General features: G+C 41.2%; 1 protein-coding gene across 4 annotated transcripts in view; it reads left to right on the top strand.

The window, feature by feature from the left end:
* Window positions 1–18680, top strand: part of KALRN (kalirin RhoGEF kinase) — a 500698-nt gene that overhangs the window by 352132 nt on the left and 129886 nt on the right. For all 4 annotated transcript variants that reach the window (XM_071561941.1, XM_071561942.1, XM_071561944.1 and 1 more), the window contains 8 exons: window positions 914–983; window positions 2620–2709; window positions 7528–7620; window positions 8971–9082; window positions 10811–11001; window positions 11416–11517; window positions 12207–12349; window positions 13682–13784. In XM_071561941.1, the coding sequence (XP_071418042.1) occupies window positions 914–983; window positions 2620–2709; window positions 7528–7620; window positions 8971–9082; window positions 10811–11001; window positions 11416–11517; window positions 12207–12349; window positions 13682–13784 (904 nt within the window). The remainder of the gene's footprint in view (window positions 1–913; window positions 984–2619; window positions 2710–7527; window positions 7621–8970; window positions 9083–10810; window positions 11002–11415; window positions 11518–12206; window positions 12350–13681; window positions 13785–18680) is intronic.

The following is an 18680-nucleotide window of genomic DNA, read 5'->3' as shown; positions in this document are numbered from 1 at the left end:
GACTTCTTTGCTCTCTACAACTACCTGAAAGGTTGTAGGAAGGTGGAGGTTGGTGTCTTTTGCCATGTCTCAAATGAAAGGATGAGAAAAGATGGCTTTAAATTGTGCCAGGGGAGGTTCAGGTGAGGTGTTAGAAAAAAAAAATTCAGTGAATGAGTGGTCAGGCATTTGAATAAGTTGCCCAGAGAGGTGGTGGTGTCTCTGGAAGTGTTCAAGATGTGTCTGGATGTTGCACTTGGGCATGTGGTGTAGAGGTGATTATGGTGCTGCTGAGTCTAAGGTTAGACTGGGTGATCTTGGAAGTCTCTTCCAACCCTGATGATTTTTTTCAGCCAAGAAAATGGCACATTCAGTTGCTTCTCCTTCTGCAACCTCTGTTTCACATTCCTCTTTCCACCCAGGAATTTTACAGAGCTCTATCTGCAAACAGAGATGTCACTTGTGGTACAAGTTGTTGGGAGAAAGTTGATTAAAGAATTCTGTATTTTGGGAGTTTACTACTTACCTTTGAAATGCAGAGCTTATTTGAATTGTTGTCCTTTGTCCAGTGTGTTGAGTTGGTGATGGAAAGCTGGCAATTTTGGGCTTCTCTTTCTGCTCTCCCTCTGAACCACTACACAACAACTCTTTGAGGGTTCATGTTTCATGTTCCTGATTATTGCTTTGCAGTCCTGAACACACTGACTCCCTGCTAGGCATTGCCACCTTCTCCTTTCTAATGGAATTGGGCATGACTGTACTCAAAAACCAAAACATGCCTTGGCAAGAGACACTTTTTCCACTGGCAGGACACTTGATTAGCCTCGTAATCAAGATACAAGAATTGATCATTAGTGCTGATTAACTCATTGGTTATTCTCCATCTCCTGAGTATTTGACTGTAACTAATTACATTGGTGTTTTCTTCTTTCAGCATTTTTCTAAAAGAGCTAGAGAAATATGAACAACTGCCTGAGGATGTGGGCCACTGCTTTGTCACCTGGGTAATGAGGCTGCCTCTTCTCATTATTTATTCAAATTAATTTCTCCAGCACAGATGGAACCAAGCTGGGAATCAGTGCAAGGATTATGTCCTTCGTGATAAGTGAGAGTAGGAGCTAGTCTGGAACTACAAGTCCTTTGTCATTCTCCTGTCCCAGGGTGAAAGGTTCATCCCATAACTCTTCTCCTGAACAGTACTGTGAAGGATTTCCAGATACTCTCCTTGTCCTGCAGTGACCAGCACAGCTTTTACCTCTGCTGGTTTCTGTTTATCAGGACTTGATCAAACCAAACCTGTGTTTAGGGGTGACATTCATTTCCCTGTGAAAGGCTCTGGGAGGACAGACATTTAAAATCTTAATATACTTCCTTAAAGAATTTTAGTTGTGCCGTGAGAACTTTACAAAGGTATAAATAACATATTTTATCAACGTTTTTCTCCACAAATTAGTGTCAAATTTCTGAGCCACTGTGCTCTCTCATTCCATTACTCAGTGCCAGGATGATTTCCAACAGGACTTTGAAATCTTGATGCTAAGAATCTTTGTGGGCATAACAAGTTCTGGGAATTTGCTACAGTGATTTATCTGTATGAAAGCTGTTCTCTTTTCACAATATTTACCAGTCAGGTCAGCCATCTTCTGATGGTTTTATTCTTATTTCAAAGCTAGGAATTAGTATTTTAAGAGTAATTATGGAATATTTTCACTTATCAAAAAATGAGCATGTTTGGATATTTCAAATGGGCTTTTAATTTGGAAACATGCCACAAGTATTGATGAAATGGAGGCAGAAATATTTTTACAAAGAAGAGGTTACATATTTAGGAAAATATGGGTGCATTTATGTATCATTCTGTTCAAAATCTTCATGGTACTTTTAAGATCTACAGCATCATCTCAGCAATGGTGTATCTCAGCAATGTGTGTATGGTTACAGACATACATACAAAGCTGGCTACCTGATTGCACAGTCCTGTTGTTTATATACCTGGGAGAAAAAAATGCAATAGTAATAAAAGAAAACCATCCTCTTCTTTTATTTGCCTGCCTCTTCTGAGACCAGAGTACAGTAATATGAGGTGGGAGTGCACAGATGCTTTAATTTCCTCTTAAAAGTAAATGAATTAGGAAATAAAATGCCAAACAATCCTAGCACAACATAAAATTCGAGCCATTTAAGTCTGAGCCAGATGTCACAAATTTCAAGTAAAAAATGTTGACTCAAGGTAGTTTAAGCTGGGTTAGTCTCTTGCCCAGAGTTTCTACACTGGCTTTATATGAAAGTAAGTGATAGAGTCAACACTTCATGACTGGGTTTTGAGACCTGCAGACTCTTGGATACAATCTGTGTAACATCATTAGAGCTCTTAGAAATTACTTTATATCTGAAATACAGTTTTAGGATTTCTCTGTGATACTTGTTAAAGAATGTCTCCCATAGCCCTCAGAACTGTTCAGGTAAAGTATGAAATTTAAAATCTTCTGTTCTTAATTTACTATTCTTGTGTTGCATGGTGGGGAGTGGGTGTGTAGAGAGGGTGTTGTCACCTTTATTTATCCTGGTGAGCCTTAATAAAAGACTGTGGGAGGAGAGAAATAGCTTATCTTGCTTTTACCTTGATATTTGTTTTCACAGGCAGATAAATTTCAGATGTATGTCACCTACTGCAAAAACAAGCCTGACTCCAGCCAGCTCATCCTGGAACATGCAGGGACGTTCTTTGATGTAAGCAGCAATGGCCTTTTTCCTTCCACACACCTCGTGCAGCTGAAACACCTCCTCTTTACATTTGAGTAATGGGTTCCTTTCTGTGCCTTGGCATTTCAGTTTTTCATTCCACTGCAAATATCACATGCTGTGAAAACCGATAGGCTGTGGTGTGATGAGTGATCTTCATCAGAGTGGCAAAGTGGTTTGAGTGGAGACGCACATTCTTATGGGAACTTTTATGCATTTTTCAGACCAATCCTTTCTAAAAATCTTGTTTAGAGGTACTCTCTGGGTTCAGTGATAAGGCAGATTCTATTATATATTATGACCTGAAATCCCTAAGTCCAGCCCAAGATCCTGTTCTGCAAATTTTACCCAACCTGTTACACATTTGCTTCCTCGTGCCAGTAAGAAACTCCACTGATTGCAATTAGACTATTTCCCTCACAAGCACTACACCTGCTGAGAACATTTTTAGGCTCCAGTCTCAAATTTTTAGGCTGAGAATAATATTAGTTTTTGCGTACCTGAAGTTCTTCCTTTTATTTTTGTAACGTCATCCATTTTGCCATACTTGTCTACTACCTTAGAGCTTTAATTAGTTGCTGTTCTGGAAAAAAAAAAGTGCTAAGAACTCTTTTCCAAAGCATTGAAAATTTGTTTGCAAATGTAACCACTCAGCAGGATCCAAGCTGTGATGTGGTTGGCAGCTGACAGAAATCAGCTCCTCTGGGGTTTGTATGTGCCAGTGGTTGTAGCATTTCAATCACACTTGACAGTGAAAGGTCTCACATGAGCCAGAAGAAAAGAGGTGAACAACTTTTTTTCTTTCCATTTTTCTTTGTCCTGGTTACCAAATGGTCTAAAAGTAGAATGGAACTGAAAGGAATTTTCCAGGAGGTGGCGCTTGAGCCTGTTGAATGGTTTATACTGGTCGGTGACTCGTAGAGGTTTGAGCTGCCTTGGTGTCTGTCGGTGTTGTTTGCACAAGTTAAAAGTGTTTCCTCTGCTAAGCTTTTCCACTCCAGCTCTTTATATGGGCTGGAAACCTGACTGATGTTGCGTAGTAGTGAATATTCATCTGTCAGCATGTTGCAAGGAGGGTATTTGCCTTCCATCAGTTCTGGGCTATCCAGTGTGCGTGTGCAAAAAGAGAAAGCTGGCTGTTCCCCCAAACATCCTCACAGTGTCACCCCATCTGAGTGACTAAGGCAATGCAAAGCACTTGTAGATCTTTCTTATCTTGATCTGTGAGAGGCAGTGTTCCAGTGACAGCACAGGACAGTCTGGCACAAGGGATACAGAGAAAATGGCTGGTTCCTTTCTTCCAGGCAGAACCTGGAAAACACCCAGATGATGAGAGTGAGTTGTCTAGAATAATACCCTTAGTAAGAAATCTGCTTGAAGATCACAAGTGTACAACCCCTCAAATTGCATCAACTGTCATAAGAAAGACACCTTTGAGCTGCAGACAAGCAGTTCCAGTAATCTTCTTGAACCCTTCAAGTCCATGGAAAACGGGCAGCTTCAGAGCTTATTGCAAGGGTTAGCTAATTAGGGAAGGAACAAAGATAAGTGGCTTATCTTACTGGAAATATTGAAGAGAATTCCTAGTGGTACTATGAGAGCTGGGATGTTCTAAAGAGGTGAGTGAATGTATGTAGAGAACAGCACTTTATTTTATTAGATCCGTTGAGGCTGGTGGAAAATTATGCACAAACTGTTATGAAACTTGCCAAGTTTACCCTATAGCATTAGTCTAATAAAGGATGAAGACTACCATCTTCCCTCCTTACAGATTGTGCTTTGTTTTTAAAATTCAGAAGTCATTGGTATGGTTATATTAGCTGGAAATTGTGTGGGGAATGAAAATAGTGTGCTTATTCTGATATAACTCCAGTAGACTTGTTAATTTCATTCTTTTGGTTTTTGTATCTGTCTTGTTCATCATCTGAGAATTACTTAAAACTTCTTTATTCAGTAGTTTCAAAGATAAATGATACCTACCACGTTTAGCAATTTTCAATATTTTTAATACCATAAACTTCAGCCTGGCAAGGTTTATTTGTTCTTACCAACATATGTTAGCTCTCAACTTCAGTTAGTGGAAATCTGCATGTTATTGAGGTGATTAAGTTGATTTTAATGTCTGTTACTTAAGCAAGCTTTGGTCCTTGGGAAGAGTTTGGTCCCGTCATCTACATGCTTCCACTCTTTTGAATATTTTTTTGCTTTAAATCTTGGAAAAGATGAGTTTTTATATTCAAGAAGCTGCAGGGCACTTCGGATGTGCATCCACCAGCATGAAACATGGTAAAGCTCATTGACTTTGGTAAAATTGTAGAGAGTTGTGTTTCTGTATGGTTGGTGGTTCTTGGATAGTTTGTCCACCAAGCTGGAGAGTCCCTTAGGCAATGAGCAGAGGCACAACCAGGGTCTCCTTTTCTCCTTATTGATATTTTTTCTGAAATTGCTCATCAGATTTGTGTCATGCATCACAAAACCTAAATATAGCATGAGGGTTTTAGTGCTACAGCAGTCTACTTAGCAAGTCTTTGATCTGTACACCCAGTTCAGGATGCAGTTTGTCCTCCTACTGCACAACTGTACACAATCAGATGACATCTAAATTTGTGAATCTCTTTAGATATTTGATACAAAATCTGAACACTTTATCACTGCTTCATGGCAAATTCAGCAGTATGACATTGTATTTAAGTATTCCTGTCTCCATGTTGTCCATTCAAAGACTTCTCAGTGTCCTGTGCTGCCCTATGCAGAGGATATTTTTGGTGTTTGTCTGGGATTCTGTCATTGCATTTAAGACTACACGTTGATTCTGCTCTGCAGCTCATCTGGTTTGCAATACACAACTGGCTGCACACACTGCCTGTCAGATACCTTCATTTCTTCCAGGCCCTTGGGACACTTTTCCACCCAAGGAATAAAGTTGTGTCTAGTGGTGAGCTATGAACTATAATGTGAGCTGAGCTTGCTTTAAAGAAGTAGGGCAAAGTAGAGAGCACAGAGCCCATGGCCAGCTTGTTTCTGAAACTGGCCAGGTGCTCTAAAGCTCAGACCCCTCTGTGCTCTCTGTTCCCCAGAGGGGTGTGGGACATGTCTGCACTGCCAGGCTCTACCCTGCACACACCACTGTCACTCCCACCTCCACCCACAGTAAGTCCAGGCCTCTCCAGTTCTCACAAAGCCAACCCAGACACACTCCAGAAGGCTGCCTTCTGGAGTGCTTCAGGGACCAGGGGGAGGAACTTCAGGGAGAATTTCCCTTCCCAACTGTGTACTTGTCTGATTGCCATGTAGCAGTGCTATTGCTGCAGCAGGGACAAATGTCACTGCACCAGTCCACTGTGTCTCTGCACAGTCTGACCAGGGACCATCCTGCCCAAAGGGAAAGGTATCTTGAGCTGAGAGCATGCCCTGCTGTTCACAGAGCGAGGAGGAAGGAGTAGCACTAACTTTGTTGCTTGGATCCTACAAAAACAAGTGTACTTTGCCAGCTCCAGGAAGTTCACAGACATGGCTGAGGTCTTGCTGGCTCCTGCAGTTACAAATTGAGTCCTGGCCATGTGCTCTGCAGGCACAGTTCCTGTGTGAAGCCAGCCATGACTCAGCTTCATGCAACTTCCATTAACCCCCAAAGAGAGCCCCTTCCCTTTTGGGTCTTGTTCATGGCACCAGAGATAATTTTTTTAAAAAACTTGTCTAGTAAAAAAAAAAAGCGTATGGTATGAAAAGGGGATATTTTTGCATCCCATTATAAACACTGAAGCTAAGAAGAAGCAGTAACTTCCCTTGTACTCAGCAGAAAATCAGACTGTATACACAAAGAAAATCTCTGTTCTTGGCAGCTCTTCCCCCTTCATCTTCTGTTAACTTCTTCCCTTTACAGTTTCCAACTTACCCTTCAGTAGCTGGAGATAAGTCCCATTCCCCTTTCCCATCTGCTCCCTTAGGAACTGAGGATTTCCTGATGACCAGGAGCAAGGGTGGCATGCTCAGGGCCTGGTGGAGACAGAGGGGTTTCCAGCCTGTTCTATTTCAGCAGAAAGTCTGCCCCTATGGGGCATGAGTCTTTTACATGGCTAAATATGTGCATGAAGGCCCTGTAGGATTTTCAGGAGCTCCTCACTCCCCATGGAACCAGCTGGAGGGGGGCAGCTGGGCCCTTTGCAGACTTTGCCAGGTGCCTGTCCATAACATCTGCAGAAATTCTTGAGCACATCACACTGATCAGCCCCAGATATTTTGGCTGAGTTTCAGGTGGTGAAACAGAAGGATTAGAGGCTGTAACAGGTATCAAAGGGGTATGTCCTGGCCCCCAGGTGCCACCTCAGAATAGCACAGGTCTGCCAGCACTGTGTCAGACCTGTTACTCACATGGGGATATTTCAGCTACCCCAGGGCTCTCAAATGGTAATAGATGCCTATGTTTAGACAGCTAAATTACACCCTGCACATGCAATTTAATGTAATTTTATTTTAATTGAATGTTAAGACTCTGCTTTCAGCCTTCATAGCTAGGGGAAACCAGATGACATGACAGGTAAGTCCTATTTAAATTGAAGCCTGTGCAGTTTTATTCAGCAGAGCCTTAGCTTGGCTTGCAGAGGGACCCTGCAGTTTAAGTGACCCTGGGGGGTCTTTGCAGTTTATTGCCAGCCTCTGAAACCACACTTCCTTGCATGTGAGCTTAAAGAGAGTTAGAAAACTTAAATGTAGAAATGCAGGGTTTCAGAGCTAAAATTAGTTGTGGGTTGTTCTGGTAGGGGGTTAATAGTTTTCCATGACTGACTACTGTTTTATCTTTCCTAGGAAATTCAGCAAAGACATGGTCTGGCCAACTCCATCTCTTCTTATTTAATCAAGCCTGTCCAGAGAATCACAAAGTACCAACTCCTACTGAAGGTACCTTACTGAGCTGCACGAATCAGCTGATGCAGAGCAGTTCACAGGTGTAATGAGTTACCTTGTGCTTAAGGGAGCTGCTTCATGACCCCTAAGCAGCTGCAGCTGAGCTGCTACTCCTACTTCCCAGACGTGGGCATGGCAACAAAGTGTGAAATCAGTTGGCTGTTTTAAAGGAAAAGACTCACATAAATAAAAATATAAAAAAAAACAACAAAAAACAAACAAAACCAAAAATGCCCCAAAAACCAGTGAAAAACCTTTTTAATTGGTTTTCATTTTTGTTGTTCTTTTTTTTGCATCCAAGTGGATTTCATCCCAAAAAGCAACAAATGGGAAAGGAAACTTGAAGAGATGACAGAATTACTTACTTTGCTTCTTGCTAAGTTTGTGACATGCAGTATTTTGATTAAAGGCTTTGGTGACAGTAGAAATGAATTTCAGGAAATTTCACTGCCTCTTGACTGAGACTCCTTCATTGGCATTGGATTCTGTTTGGGAGCTAATGTGTTTGTGTTTGAAAAAACAGGGGAAAGTTCCATGTACAAAGCAAGGACTTCCAAGTGAAATGTTAATATTTCCCACTTTTAAAAAGCCTTTGTTGGTTACAGGTTTTCGTAACTTCTTGTACGTAGGTGAATTTTAGGTCTGACTTAACCAGCCATTGTTCCCTTCGAAACTAGTAAGCCAGAGAAGAAAAAGTTCTGGAGGATAAGGAAAGAGACAGTTTCTGACTTTGGAAAGCTAGGAACAGATATGATACTGGCTTCCCTTTAAAGCTTCCTGTATATACCAAAGGAGTGACATTCTGTACTAGGAAGGTACTTACTGAGTATGTTCAACATGTTGACAAATCTGTGCTTTGTATGTGTTTACTGAAACAACACACAGGTTTACCACAGCCTAGTGAGTGCTGTGGGACAGCAAACCTGCACTGCACAACCCATCTGCTGGTGGGAGGGCTAAAGCATCCCTTTGGTCTCTCCTCAGGTCAATCTTTCCCAAAGGCTCTCCCTGCCCTGCCGTGCTCACCAGCACTGCAGGATTAGGGCAGGGATCCTGCCACCCAATTGGCATGGCTGGATGAGAATGGTGGCTGCAGCATGAGCAAGGTCTCCAGAAATTTTCCAAGTGCACAGTCTCACTTGAGAGCAGCTTGCTTTGTCTTGGTTTGTAGTCATTCCTGTTTGATCCCTATTATTTGTGAGCATCCACAGTGGGATTTGCTGCAGTTCAGCTTTCTCCTACCCCTGTTAGGGAAGCAGCTGCGTGTACCAATTAACACAGTCAGATACAAAGCCAGGATGTTGGTCAGAGTTTGTTGATGGCTCTTTCTGCATTGCCTCTTAGGAACTGCTGACCTGCTGCGAGGAGGGCAAAGGGGAACTCAAAGATGGTCTGGAAGTGATGCTCAGTGTCCCCAAGAAGGCCAACGACGCAATGCACGTCAGCATGCTGGAAGGTAGCACAGATGGGTGGGTGGCCAGGGCATAGGGGAGGGACCCACAGATAAGGGAAGCCTGCCTGTAACTTGTGTGGAAAGTTAGTAGAAGTTGACTGGAGCAACACTGTTGTTTGATCATAATTTCCAGGTACCTCCCAGCTCCTTTCTGATATTTCTCAAAAAATCTTGGAAGAATAAAGCTGGTTAAGGAGTTTTGGGGGATTATTTTTTTATCTCTTATGTGTGTGTATATATATATATGTACATACATGTGTGTATGTATATATATACAATGTATGTGTATATATATATTTAGTTAAAATATTCTCAATGAAAAAAATCTTCATGAAACAGTATCAGTTTAGCTGCTGGCAGCTGTAGCAATTATCAGATGAAAACATTTCTAAATACTGTTTCAACATTTCAAAAGTTCTGGTTTTCTGAATCAAAACAGCTTGTGCTTCAAAATGTTAGCATAATTATGCCAAAGATCTAAAAACTATTATTTAAAAAAAAATCTAAAATTACAGGGAAAAAATGATCGGCATAAAGTCTTTTATTGGCTTTTTGATGTGTAGAGTATTTCTAAAACTTAGAAATTTTATTCTGGACAGAGATGCTTTATTGTCTCAAACATTTTCTTGGCCTAGGAAAAAAATGCCAGACTGGCCTGAGTCAGAACCAAGAAACAAGTGGAGTACTAAAACAGGTGATAAAAAGAAATGGTTCCAGTAGCTGGGCAGCACATTAAGAGCAGGTGATTAAAATTGCAGGAGGGCAAACTGACCCAGCATAAGTGGGCACACTATGAAGATGGTTTTAACTGTGGTGTCTGGTGAAAATCAAGAGTTCCCAAAATAACATCTGAATGCTCTGTCCTCATGAGATGATCAGCACCACACAATAATGAAGAAGCAGGGATGACTTTGTTTAGGTAGCCAAGCACTTGGACAGTTATTATCTGAATAAAACGTTATTCCTGAATATTTGGAGCAGGGAGCAGGGCTGCTTGCTGCTCTGCAGTGCTGTCTGGCAGGGCTAACAGCAGGCCCTGCTGGTGGTGGAGCACTCCCCAGCTCTGGAGAGAAGTGTGACCCTTGAGGTGCTGGGAAAAGCTGCTGAGGCAGCCGCTTGGCGGGCACCTTGCACTGAGGACTGCCCTTTCTCCAGTTGTATGGAGGGAGGAAGTCCTGTGATCCTCAGCCATGTGGAGGTGTTGGGCAGTCAACATGGGAGATGGGAAACTTCTGGAAAACTTGTTTCGGACACCATACCCCTTCTCTCTCATAGATGTAGCTCCCCATGCCACTGCTGTCCCTTGAAGGTTGGTTGATGTGCTTGAAAGCATCATGTTCTGGTGGGGCACTTCTACCCACCACACACTGTTTCTCTGAATTTGTTTTGACATGCATAAGATTTCTCGCAATGCAGTTCTGTGTACAGTAACCACCACTGCAACCTTCATAATATTTATTTTTAAGTAATTCCTAGAATACTTTAGCAGCAATCTCACATTTAGCATATATGATGTATTTGCCTCTGGTGAAATAATTACGTCATTTCAATCTGAAAAAAAAGGAAAAAGAAAAATGTTTTCACTGGGGCAGAGAATGCCCATTAATGTCCTTCCAGAGTTTGTGCAAAAAAGGAAAAAGGCTATTTTATTTCAAGTCCTTCCTGCTCTGGTGTTTCTGGGAATTGCTAGTCTCAAGAATAAATACAAGCCAATCTGTTTTGTGGTTTTAGGATTTGATGAGAACCTGGACGTCCAGGGAGAGCTGATTCTTCAGGATTCCTTCCAAGTGTGGGATCCCAAGTCTCTCATTCGGAAAGGCCGAGAGAGGCACTTGTTTCTCTTTGAAATCTCTTTGGTGTTTAGCAAAGAGATCAAAGATTCTTCAGGACACACAAAATATGTTTACAAGAACAAGTTACTGGTAGGTGTGGCTGCAACGAAAACATTCTCAGTGTTGTGTTTCTTGTAGCTAGTGGTGGAGTTTGGGAGATGGCTCACAGGACCCCATGGCGGGTTTGAGATACTTATGCTACCTGGAAGGGCTGACTCTGAGTCCTGCATGGCTCACCTGGAAGTCAGCTCGCAGTGATTCTGGAGAGGTTTAAGGTAGTGAGATGTGAAGGTGGATGGGAACTCCACTCAGGATCAGTCAAGCCATTCAGTTCCCTGCCATCCCCAGTGGTATTCTGTTTCTTTTATCTATGTGTAGCAAAGCAGAGATAAGATCTCATTCCCTTATCCATCCCAGCCTCCCCATTTCTTCCAAGTCCATAGTTTTCTGGACTCATGAAGCTTCATATATATGAAATTTCTCATCATCTCTTCTCCACACTAGACCTCAGAACTGGGAGTGACTGAACATGTTGAAGGAGATCCCTGCAAATTTGCTTTGTGGTCTGGACGAACACCATCCTCAGACAATAAAACAGTGCTGAAAGTAAGTCCTCTCTGGGTTTTTTTTGCCTTTAAAACTTCTAGTTCAGGCCTTGGGAGCACTAAGAGAGAGGTCAGTTTCTTCTTTCCTCATACTTGTATGGCTTCTATGTCTGTCAGTGGGGTCATGCCTGAAGGAGGAGCAATTTGGCTCTAAGGCTTCAGTGGGAATTGGAATTGCGGTTGTGCAGCTTTGCTGGAATTGCACCTCCTCTTGCAGCCTGGACTGAGCAGCTGCACACTGACAGGGCACGTCTCAGGGTGTTTGGCTAGGAGGTGTAATTCTTAGTCCTTTGCCACTGGGTGTATCAACAATCATCCTGTTCCTCAGACCTCCAGAGCTGACAGCCTTTTCTGTCAAGTGAACTTCTAATGAAGAATAAATGTTATGGTTGTTTTGTCTGAGGAAATCCCAGCTGTGCAGTGATAACCTATTTCCCCTCTTCAGAGCATGCTAGCATTAAATGTATTTATCCAGAGCTTAGCTGCTTTGCTGTTGCTTGCCAAGTAGGTCTCTTAAAATGCTCTCAGTTCTCTGAGGGTTACCAGGTACTGCAGCAGCTGTAACAGAGCAGCAGAGAGGACAAACAGTTAATCATACATTTCCATCTGCCGACCACAATCCTTCTACATAGGAGCTGACATGCTGAGAACATGATAAAGTCTCTGTTTTTCTGCCTTGTGGAACTTTAGGCATCCAGTATTGAAACAAAACAGGAATGGATCAAAAATATCCGGGAAGTTATTCAAGAAAGGATTATTCATCTGAAGGGAGCTCTGAAAGAGCCAATTCAGCTCCCCAAGACACCAGCAAAGCAGCGAAACAACAGTAGAAGGTAACCTCAGCCATTCCCTATAACATGAAATCACTAGTGTTTTCTCAACCCACAGCAGAGGTTTATTTTTTCATTGTCTTTGCTTTTTATATGTTGTCTTGGCAAAAGTACCTAGAAAACTTTTCTGTGATATATGTGCAAAGATCTTTTATGTTACAGTCCAAATTATTAGAGGGAAACAAACAGTAAAAATTCCTGAGTTCAAAGTTACGGTCCTTTCCTAAAGTAGATTTTACTTCTTTACATTTGAGTAAAAGAAGGTTTTATTTTTATCAGCCTGTTTGGCATTTTTGATTGTTTGACAATGAAAATCATGATTGATCATGACAATATGTTATTACGGCAAAGAATCTGTTTCGTCATCAAATAAAAACTCATTTCAGCCTGTAAAGTAATGTTAAATTTTTTTGTCAACTTCTCTCAGTCCTGGATTAAATAGAAATTGGACAAAATTAATTCTTCTTTTTCTGTCTGGCATTCCCAAAAGCCACCTTTAATTTGAGCACCTCCATTTCCTCATCAAGTTTTATACCTCTCTTACTTCAGGCTTTGTTACAGAGACATCCAAACCTTAAGTAACCAAGGTCACTCAGGAGACCTGAAGCAAGGCAGAGATCCAGACATTTCCTCCTTGGAATGGGCACCAATACAGGAATTTTCCAGTTCAGAATGGAGACCCTATTTTTTTTCTTTGTCCGTAAATATGTATTTTGGATTACTGAAATGTTTAGTTTGAATGGCCAGTAGAAATTTAGAACTTTATCTGTATAGCAAAGAGAAAGAAAATACTCCCTGTTAGCAGCCTCATAGAGGTAAATTTGTAGAGCTCTACCCTGTCTTCATGTTTGTTTGGATAGCATGTTTCTGTCTATCCAAATTGAAATTTTAAATATCCAGTATTAAATTTCTGAAGATGTGGTTCCTGTGAGGCATGGGAAATGTCCTTTCCCTCGGTGTTACATGTAAACTAGTCTGAGTGGCTTTGGTTGGGGCAGAAATCCAATTGAAGGAAAACTTCTGCCTGACACCCTCGTTACAGAGCTATTTCTGAACACCAGAGTCTTCTATGCTGTTAATATGCAGGCAATGGCCATCCTGTTTCCAGCAACAAATGTTGTGATTATGTGCTAATCCCAACCCTATGGCTAAGGGTGACATCATTTTAAATTGCAATTAAATAGCATCATGGGCTGCATCAGTGAGGTGGTTGTAGCACAAAGCCAGCTCCGTCCTGCTGATGCTGCACTTCTCAAATCCACCTGTAAAGCTGTGCACATTCTAAGGTGGTGTGCTAAGTGAGCCTCGTTGTTTCCCTTTTTGTATCTTCTGCAGAGATGGAATAGATGATGCAGACAGCCAAGGGGATGGCAGCAGTCAACCTGACACCATTTCCATTGCATCCAGGACATCACAGAACACAGTGGACAGTGATAAGGTAGGACTGAAATATGAAAATACATGACAGCTAATTGCCTCCCGAAAACACATGTGAAAAGCAGAATAGAAGGCAAAATAAAGCAACCTGTCATCTGCTGAGTTCAAACTTGTATTCCCCTTTGCTAGGCTTTAAAATCCAGTCTGTTTCTGTGTGCTTGTCAGTACTGCTGTTCTACATGGTAACATCTCTGTTGCTGCAGCTTCTTTGTGGTTAATACACAGAGATTGAATTGGCTCTGAAGAAACAGCCCAGAGCACCCTTTTCTTCCCTAGCAGAACTTGTCCTATGAGAGCCAGCTTCTGAATCAGCAAACAGTTGGTTATGTTGCATATTTACCCTCTGAGCTGAAATCAGTAGTTTGTTGGCGGGAATACAGGTGCTTACACACCAGTGAATGCAGAAACACGGAGATGCTGGCTGGTATCTTGAGAGCCTGGGAGACCTACCCTTTCCAGAGACTGTGATTCTGGACCCCTCTCCTCACAGACATATTGTGGAACATATGGATGGCCCTGAGACATGCTAGTTTCTGTTGGAGTGCTACACACTATCAGCACGTATGTACTCATCGTTTTACTTGTCAGACAATCTGAGTCCAGATCCCCAGCTCCACTAGGATGCCTCATTTGAATTTGTCACCCTGCTACCTCTCACTGTGTTCTTCTGCTAAATTAAGCAGTTGGTGGTACGAATAAATGGGCAGTTAATAATTACCTTTGCTACACTGATGAGGTTTGTCATATCCACTGAGAGAAAGCCCTTATTTGCTTCATGTGGTGTTTTGAAATCATGTGTAACTTAAAAAAGCATGAATTTTTCCATGCCTTTGTGGATTTATCTGTTTATCAGGGCTTTAATTATGCTGCCACTTACACAAGACAGAAAGGTGTCTTCACAAAATCAGAGTCCAAGTTTTGGTTGTAAAGTTCACAGGTAAGGTTCAGTGCAGACATTATTTTGAAAGCTGGAACCAGAAACTTAATTGCAAATAAATTACCTTGTAAGACCACCTGTTGTATTTCTCTTAAAGCCATGTCCCCATGATTTTACTTTTTTGTCCAGTAATGTGCATTAGAAAAGTACTGATCCTCACAACCCAAAGGCCACTGTAATGTATGCAAATACTTTACCTGATGTCTGAGAAGTGTTTTCTTGTGTCTTCAGTCCTTCAATGGACTTGCCTTACTTTCTATGTTTTTCACATTTATCATTCCTGAAAAAGGCCCTGACTTAGTGAAGTCCTTGAGCTCATGTTTAATTTTAGGCATTTGCATAAGCTTTGCTCGTTTGCCCCAAGCCCATTGACTCAGTTGCATGAATTGCGGCCATGTCCCGGTGGGATGCTCCACACTGCATGCTGCAGCTGCATACAAGGGCTATGGTGCCAAGTCAGGCTGTACCTGAGAGACAGTCCATCACGGCAGAAGTTGGTTTAAGAGTGCGTGATTGGAAAGGGTTACAGGAATTCCTATCCAAAACCTTGTTTGAGCTGAGTGGTGAATGTGTATGAGATAAGCTGAGTACCAGATTATACAGGGAAAGATTTGTGACCACTGGGGAAAGGATCGTGTCATGTTTTTAACTTATTTAAGGGTTGGCAGGTTCACTTGCTGACTTGAAGCTGGGTGTTTGTGTGTCCTTTTATACATTTAATGAATAGAAACGGATTTGAGTGTACAGCTAAAGCTTAAATATACTTGTATGTGCTTTGTTGAATCTAAGATACTAGTGCATCATCCTTAACCAGAGAGGCAGTTCCTGCTGAACAGTTTCCTTATTGCCTGTGCCAGAATACTGTGTAGAGTTTAGCTCCTAGAGTGCTGCTTTATCATGTATTTGCTCCAAGGAAAATGAACTCCCTGCATGTCTTTATACTTCTCTCTCAGTTTTTCTACATAATATTACCCAAATTAATGACAGATGAAGCTGAGCTGTCTTACTTCCCACTGAAGAGGCACACCTGCCTTCAGTCTCAGTTCAAACATCTGTCTGTCAACAGATCCAAAGCTGTGCAGGGACCCAAGACACAAGACTCCTACTGGTCACATGGGAACAATTCACTGTCATTCCAAGTTACTTTACTCTCCAACTTTAAAATGGGATTACTTTTCCTCCAGTGTGTAGTTGATCTTATCTTCTAGGATAGTCGGACTGAATGTCATTGGACTGGGAATGTCATTGGACTGTCTTTGTATCGTCACATAGACCGGTGCTGGTTATTGACACTCTAAGACTGGACCATATCATGCTCTCTAGTTCAGTTTTCTTGGCAGAGTTAATAGTGCTTTGTAAACACTGTAAAATAACATGCTGTAATTAACTTGTGTGGGACTGATAGCAGCTGTGATAGGTAAGGTGTTCAGCAAATAGTGGTTTCCCTGCCTATTTAACTCCAGCATAGTCAGCAGAGTTATTCCCAACAGTTCAAATTCAAGCTTTGAGGCTTTTCACAGCTGTAGCCTCCACTGGTTACTTCTCTGTGTACCCCAGTGAGATCTCCATTCTGAGGAGCCAGTGGAAAGAACTCCTGCCTTTAAAAACTGTGACTGTTTAAAGCAGCCTCATTTACAAATGCATGCCAGGACGGGCAGGATTGGGACCATATATGTAATAACTCGGTGCCAGAAACAATTGCAAGAGTTCTTATTACTCTCTGAAGGCAAAAGAACTCAAAGATTTAGCTGACACACTTTGTCCTTTCCCTAAACCTTGCTGTTGCTCCTGAGAATTAACTAACACATTGGCTGAATGTTCAGACAAGAATGCCAAGCAACATTTTAGATAAAGAAAATCACAACTTCTCAAAGATTCACAATTTCAAGTAGCACTTTTGCTACTTAATAACACTCCTCGTGCCCCAAGTCATATGTATTTCTTTCAACTTATTTATGAGTCAATTCCTTCTGAGTTGTGAGTAGCTGTTTCTGTCTCCTCTCATCCCAGCACAGCCCTAGAGCCAAGCTTTACCTTTGCATTTCAAACTCCTAGAAAGACAAAAGGTTTTTTGTTTTAAGCGGGAGTGGAATAACATTATTGTAAATTCAGCAAGGATTTAATTTTCTCTCAAGACAGCTGAATGTAGCCACAACATTTATCAGGGGGATCATTTGGTGCAAAGGATAGAGCACTTGAATGTGGGCCTTAAGAGCTGAGTCCTAGTTTTGCTCTGTCACTCACATGTTGGATGCCATCACAAATTATATTTGATTGCACATCACCCTTTACTCTTTTTTTAACTTGTTTAGATGAGGAATTTAGGGAGGAATTCTTGCAAACATTACATTTATACATTAATTATAACATTGCCCTCTGTTGTCCCAACACAGAATACAGATCCAAATTTGGACTTATTTTGGTATATTAAAGGAAATTCACAGCGGCATTTATGGTAACAGACTCTGCTTTGAAAATATTCTTAGTTGTATGCCTGACTCCAGAAGTGTTACTAAGCCTTTAAATGTTCAGGCTTTGTGCCTGAGCTGCAGGCAGTGATCAGGTGATTATATAGACTCTCCAGATTTTTTTTTTAAAGTTCATGTCTTTAGATTAAATACTTGATTAAGTATCTCCTTAAATCTGAATCCTAGTGTATAATATCTTTAATTTTCTTGGATTTTTTGCTCTCAAAAATGTATAAAGCTCAAGCATTTTATTTTCATTAAATGCTTTATTGTGGAAGCATAGACTGGAAGTAGTATCTGTAGGTCTGCACCTCTGTAAAAGAAAAGAGAGAACCTGTAAAATGTTTATTTTTCCATTTGCAATCCTTAACTTTTTCTATATGCAATCTACAATCTAAAATATTTCATACACAGGAAAATAATTACTTGGTTTGTTATTTGTATTGTATATGTTTTCTATAGAGGGGAGGAAATTGGTTGATGACCCAGACTTGGTGCTAAAGCACCAATGGATAATGAATGCTATTACAGCAATTGTAATTCCCATTGAGCAGCCAGGTCAGGTCCTAGGTAACCTACTAAGAAAAGTTTCTTCATCCCTTTCCAAAAGGCAAAGGAGACAGCTTTTGTTCTATACAGTAAGCCCTCTTCAGCATGCTATCTGAAAACCTCTCCTTAGGGAGAAATCCTTGCCCTATTCAATTCACAGCAGATGGGATTTCAGTCTTTATATCTGGATTCAAAGCAGTGGGGAATTGCATAAAGAAAATGCTACATGCAGGGCATTCTCATTTGTTAAGCCCATTGAGCTGTTGGCTTGTGAAACAGCTGTGTCTGGTGATACTGGTCCATCTTCCAATGGCCTCTTTCTTGTTGGCTTTTGCAGAATACTGAGGAGAGCAGTTCTCATTTCCTTCTGTTGTTTTTGGATGTGGAAAAAAGCTCTGAAATGTAAACTGAAAACCTTTTATTCTCTAAAAATAAATACACGCAATACACTTTTATCTTTTCCATTAGATACCAGACTCAGCTCATCTTTCAGCAGTCATGAGGCTGAGATCTCGACCTCTTCCACATTGGTGGTATTATATAAAATCTGAGAATAATCATTTTTCTAATTGAAGGTTATTGGTATAAGAGGGGAGATTTTAGAATTAAGACTTGTTGGAACAAGTCACTTAGGCATAAATTCTCTTTTCTTGGAAGGCTTCTAATCAAGGTAAAGCTTTCTTTCTCCCTGTGATATTGTTGCTGTAGCAGGAAGTGCTGCTTCAGTTCCTTCATTAGGAAGAATTCTCAGTTCCTTGGAAGTTTCCTGTCCCAGTAACACAGATATGAGGAGTGCCTTGATCCCCCTCTTTTTTTCTTGAGACTACTAATCATTTTTAGTTTGAATTCCATGAAGGTGTGCACCAACATGCTTTTTTTTCCTAAATATTTTGTATTTCCTTGTACTGTCACCTACTGTTAATACATGTTAATTAAAAAATTC

This window comes from Pithys albifrons, chromosome 8 (genome assembly GCF_047495875.1).
Source record: "Pithys albifrons albifrons isolate INPA30051 chromosome 8, PitAlb_v1, whole genome shotgun sequence".
In the NCBI taxonomy this organism is placed as follows: Eukaryota; Metazoa; Chordata; class Aves; order Passeriformes; family Thamnophilidae; genus Pithys; species Pithys albifrons.
The sequence above is the reverse complement of the archived record's forward strand: the minus strand, read 5'-3'. Positions and strand labels throughout refer to the sequence as shown.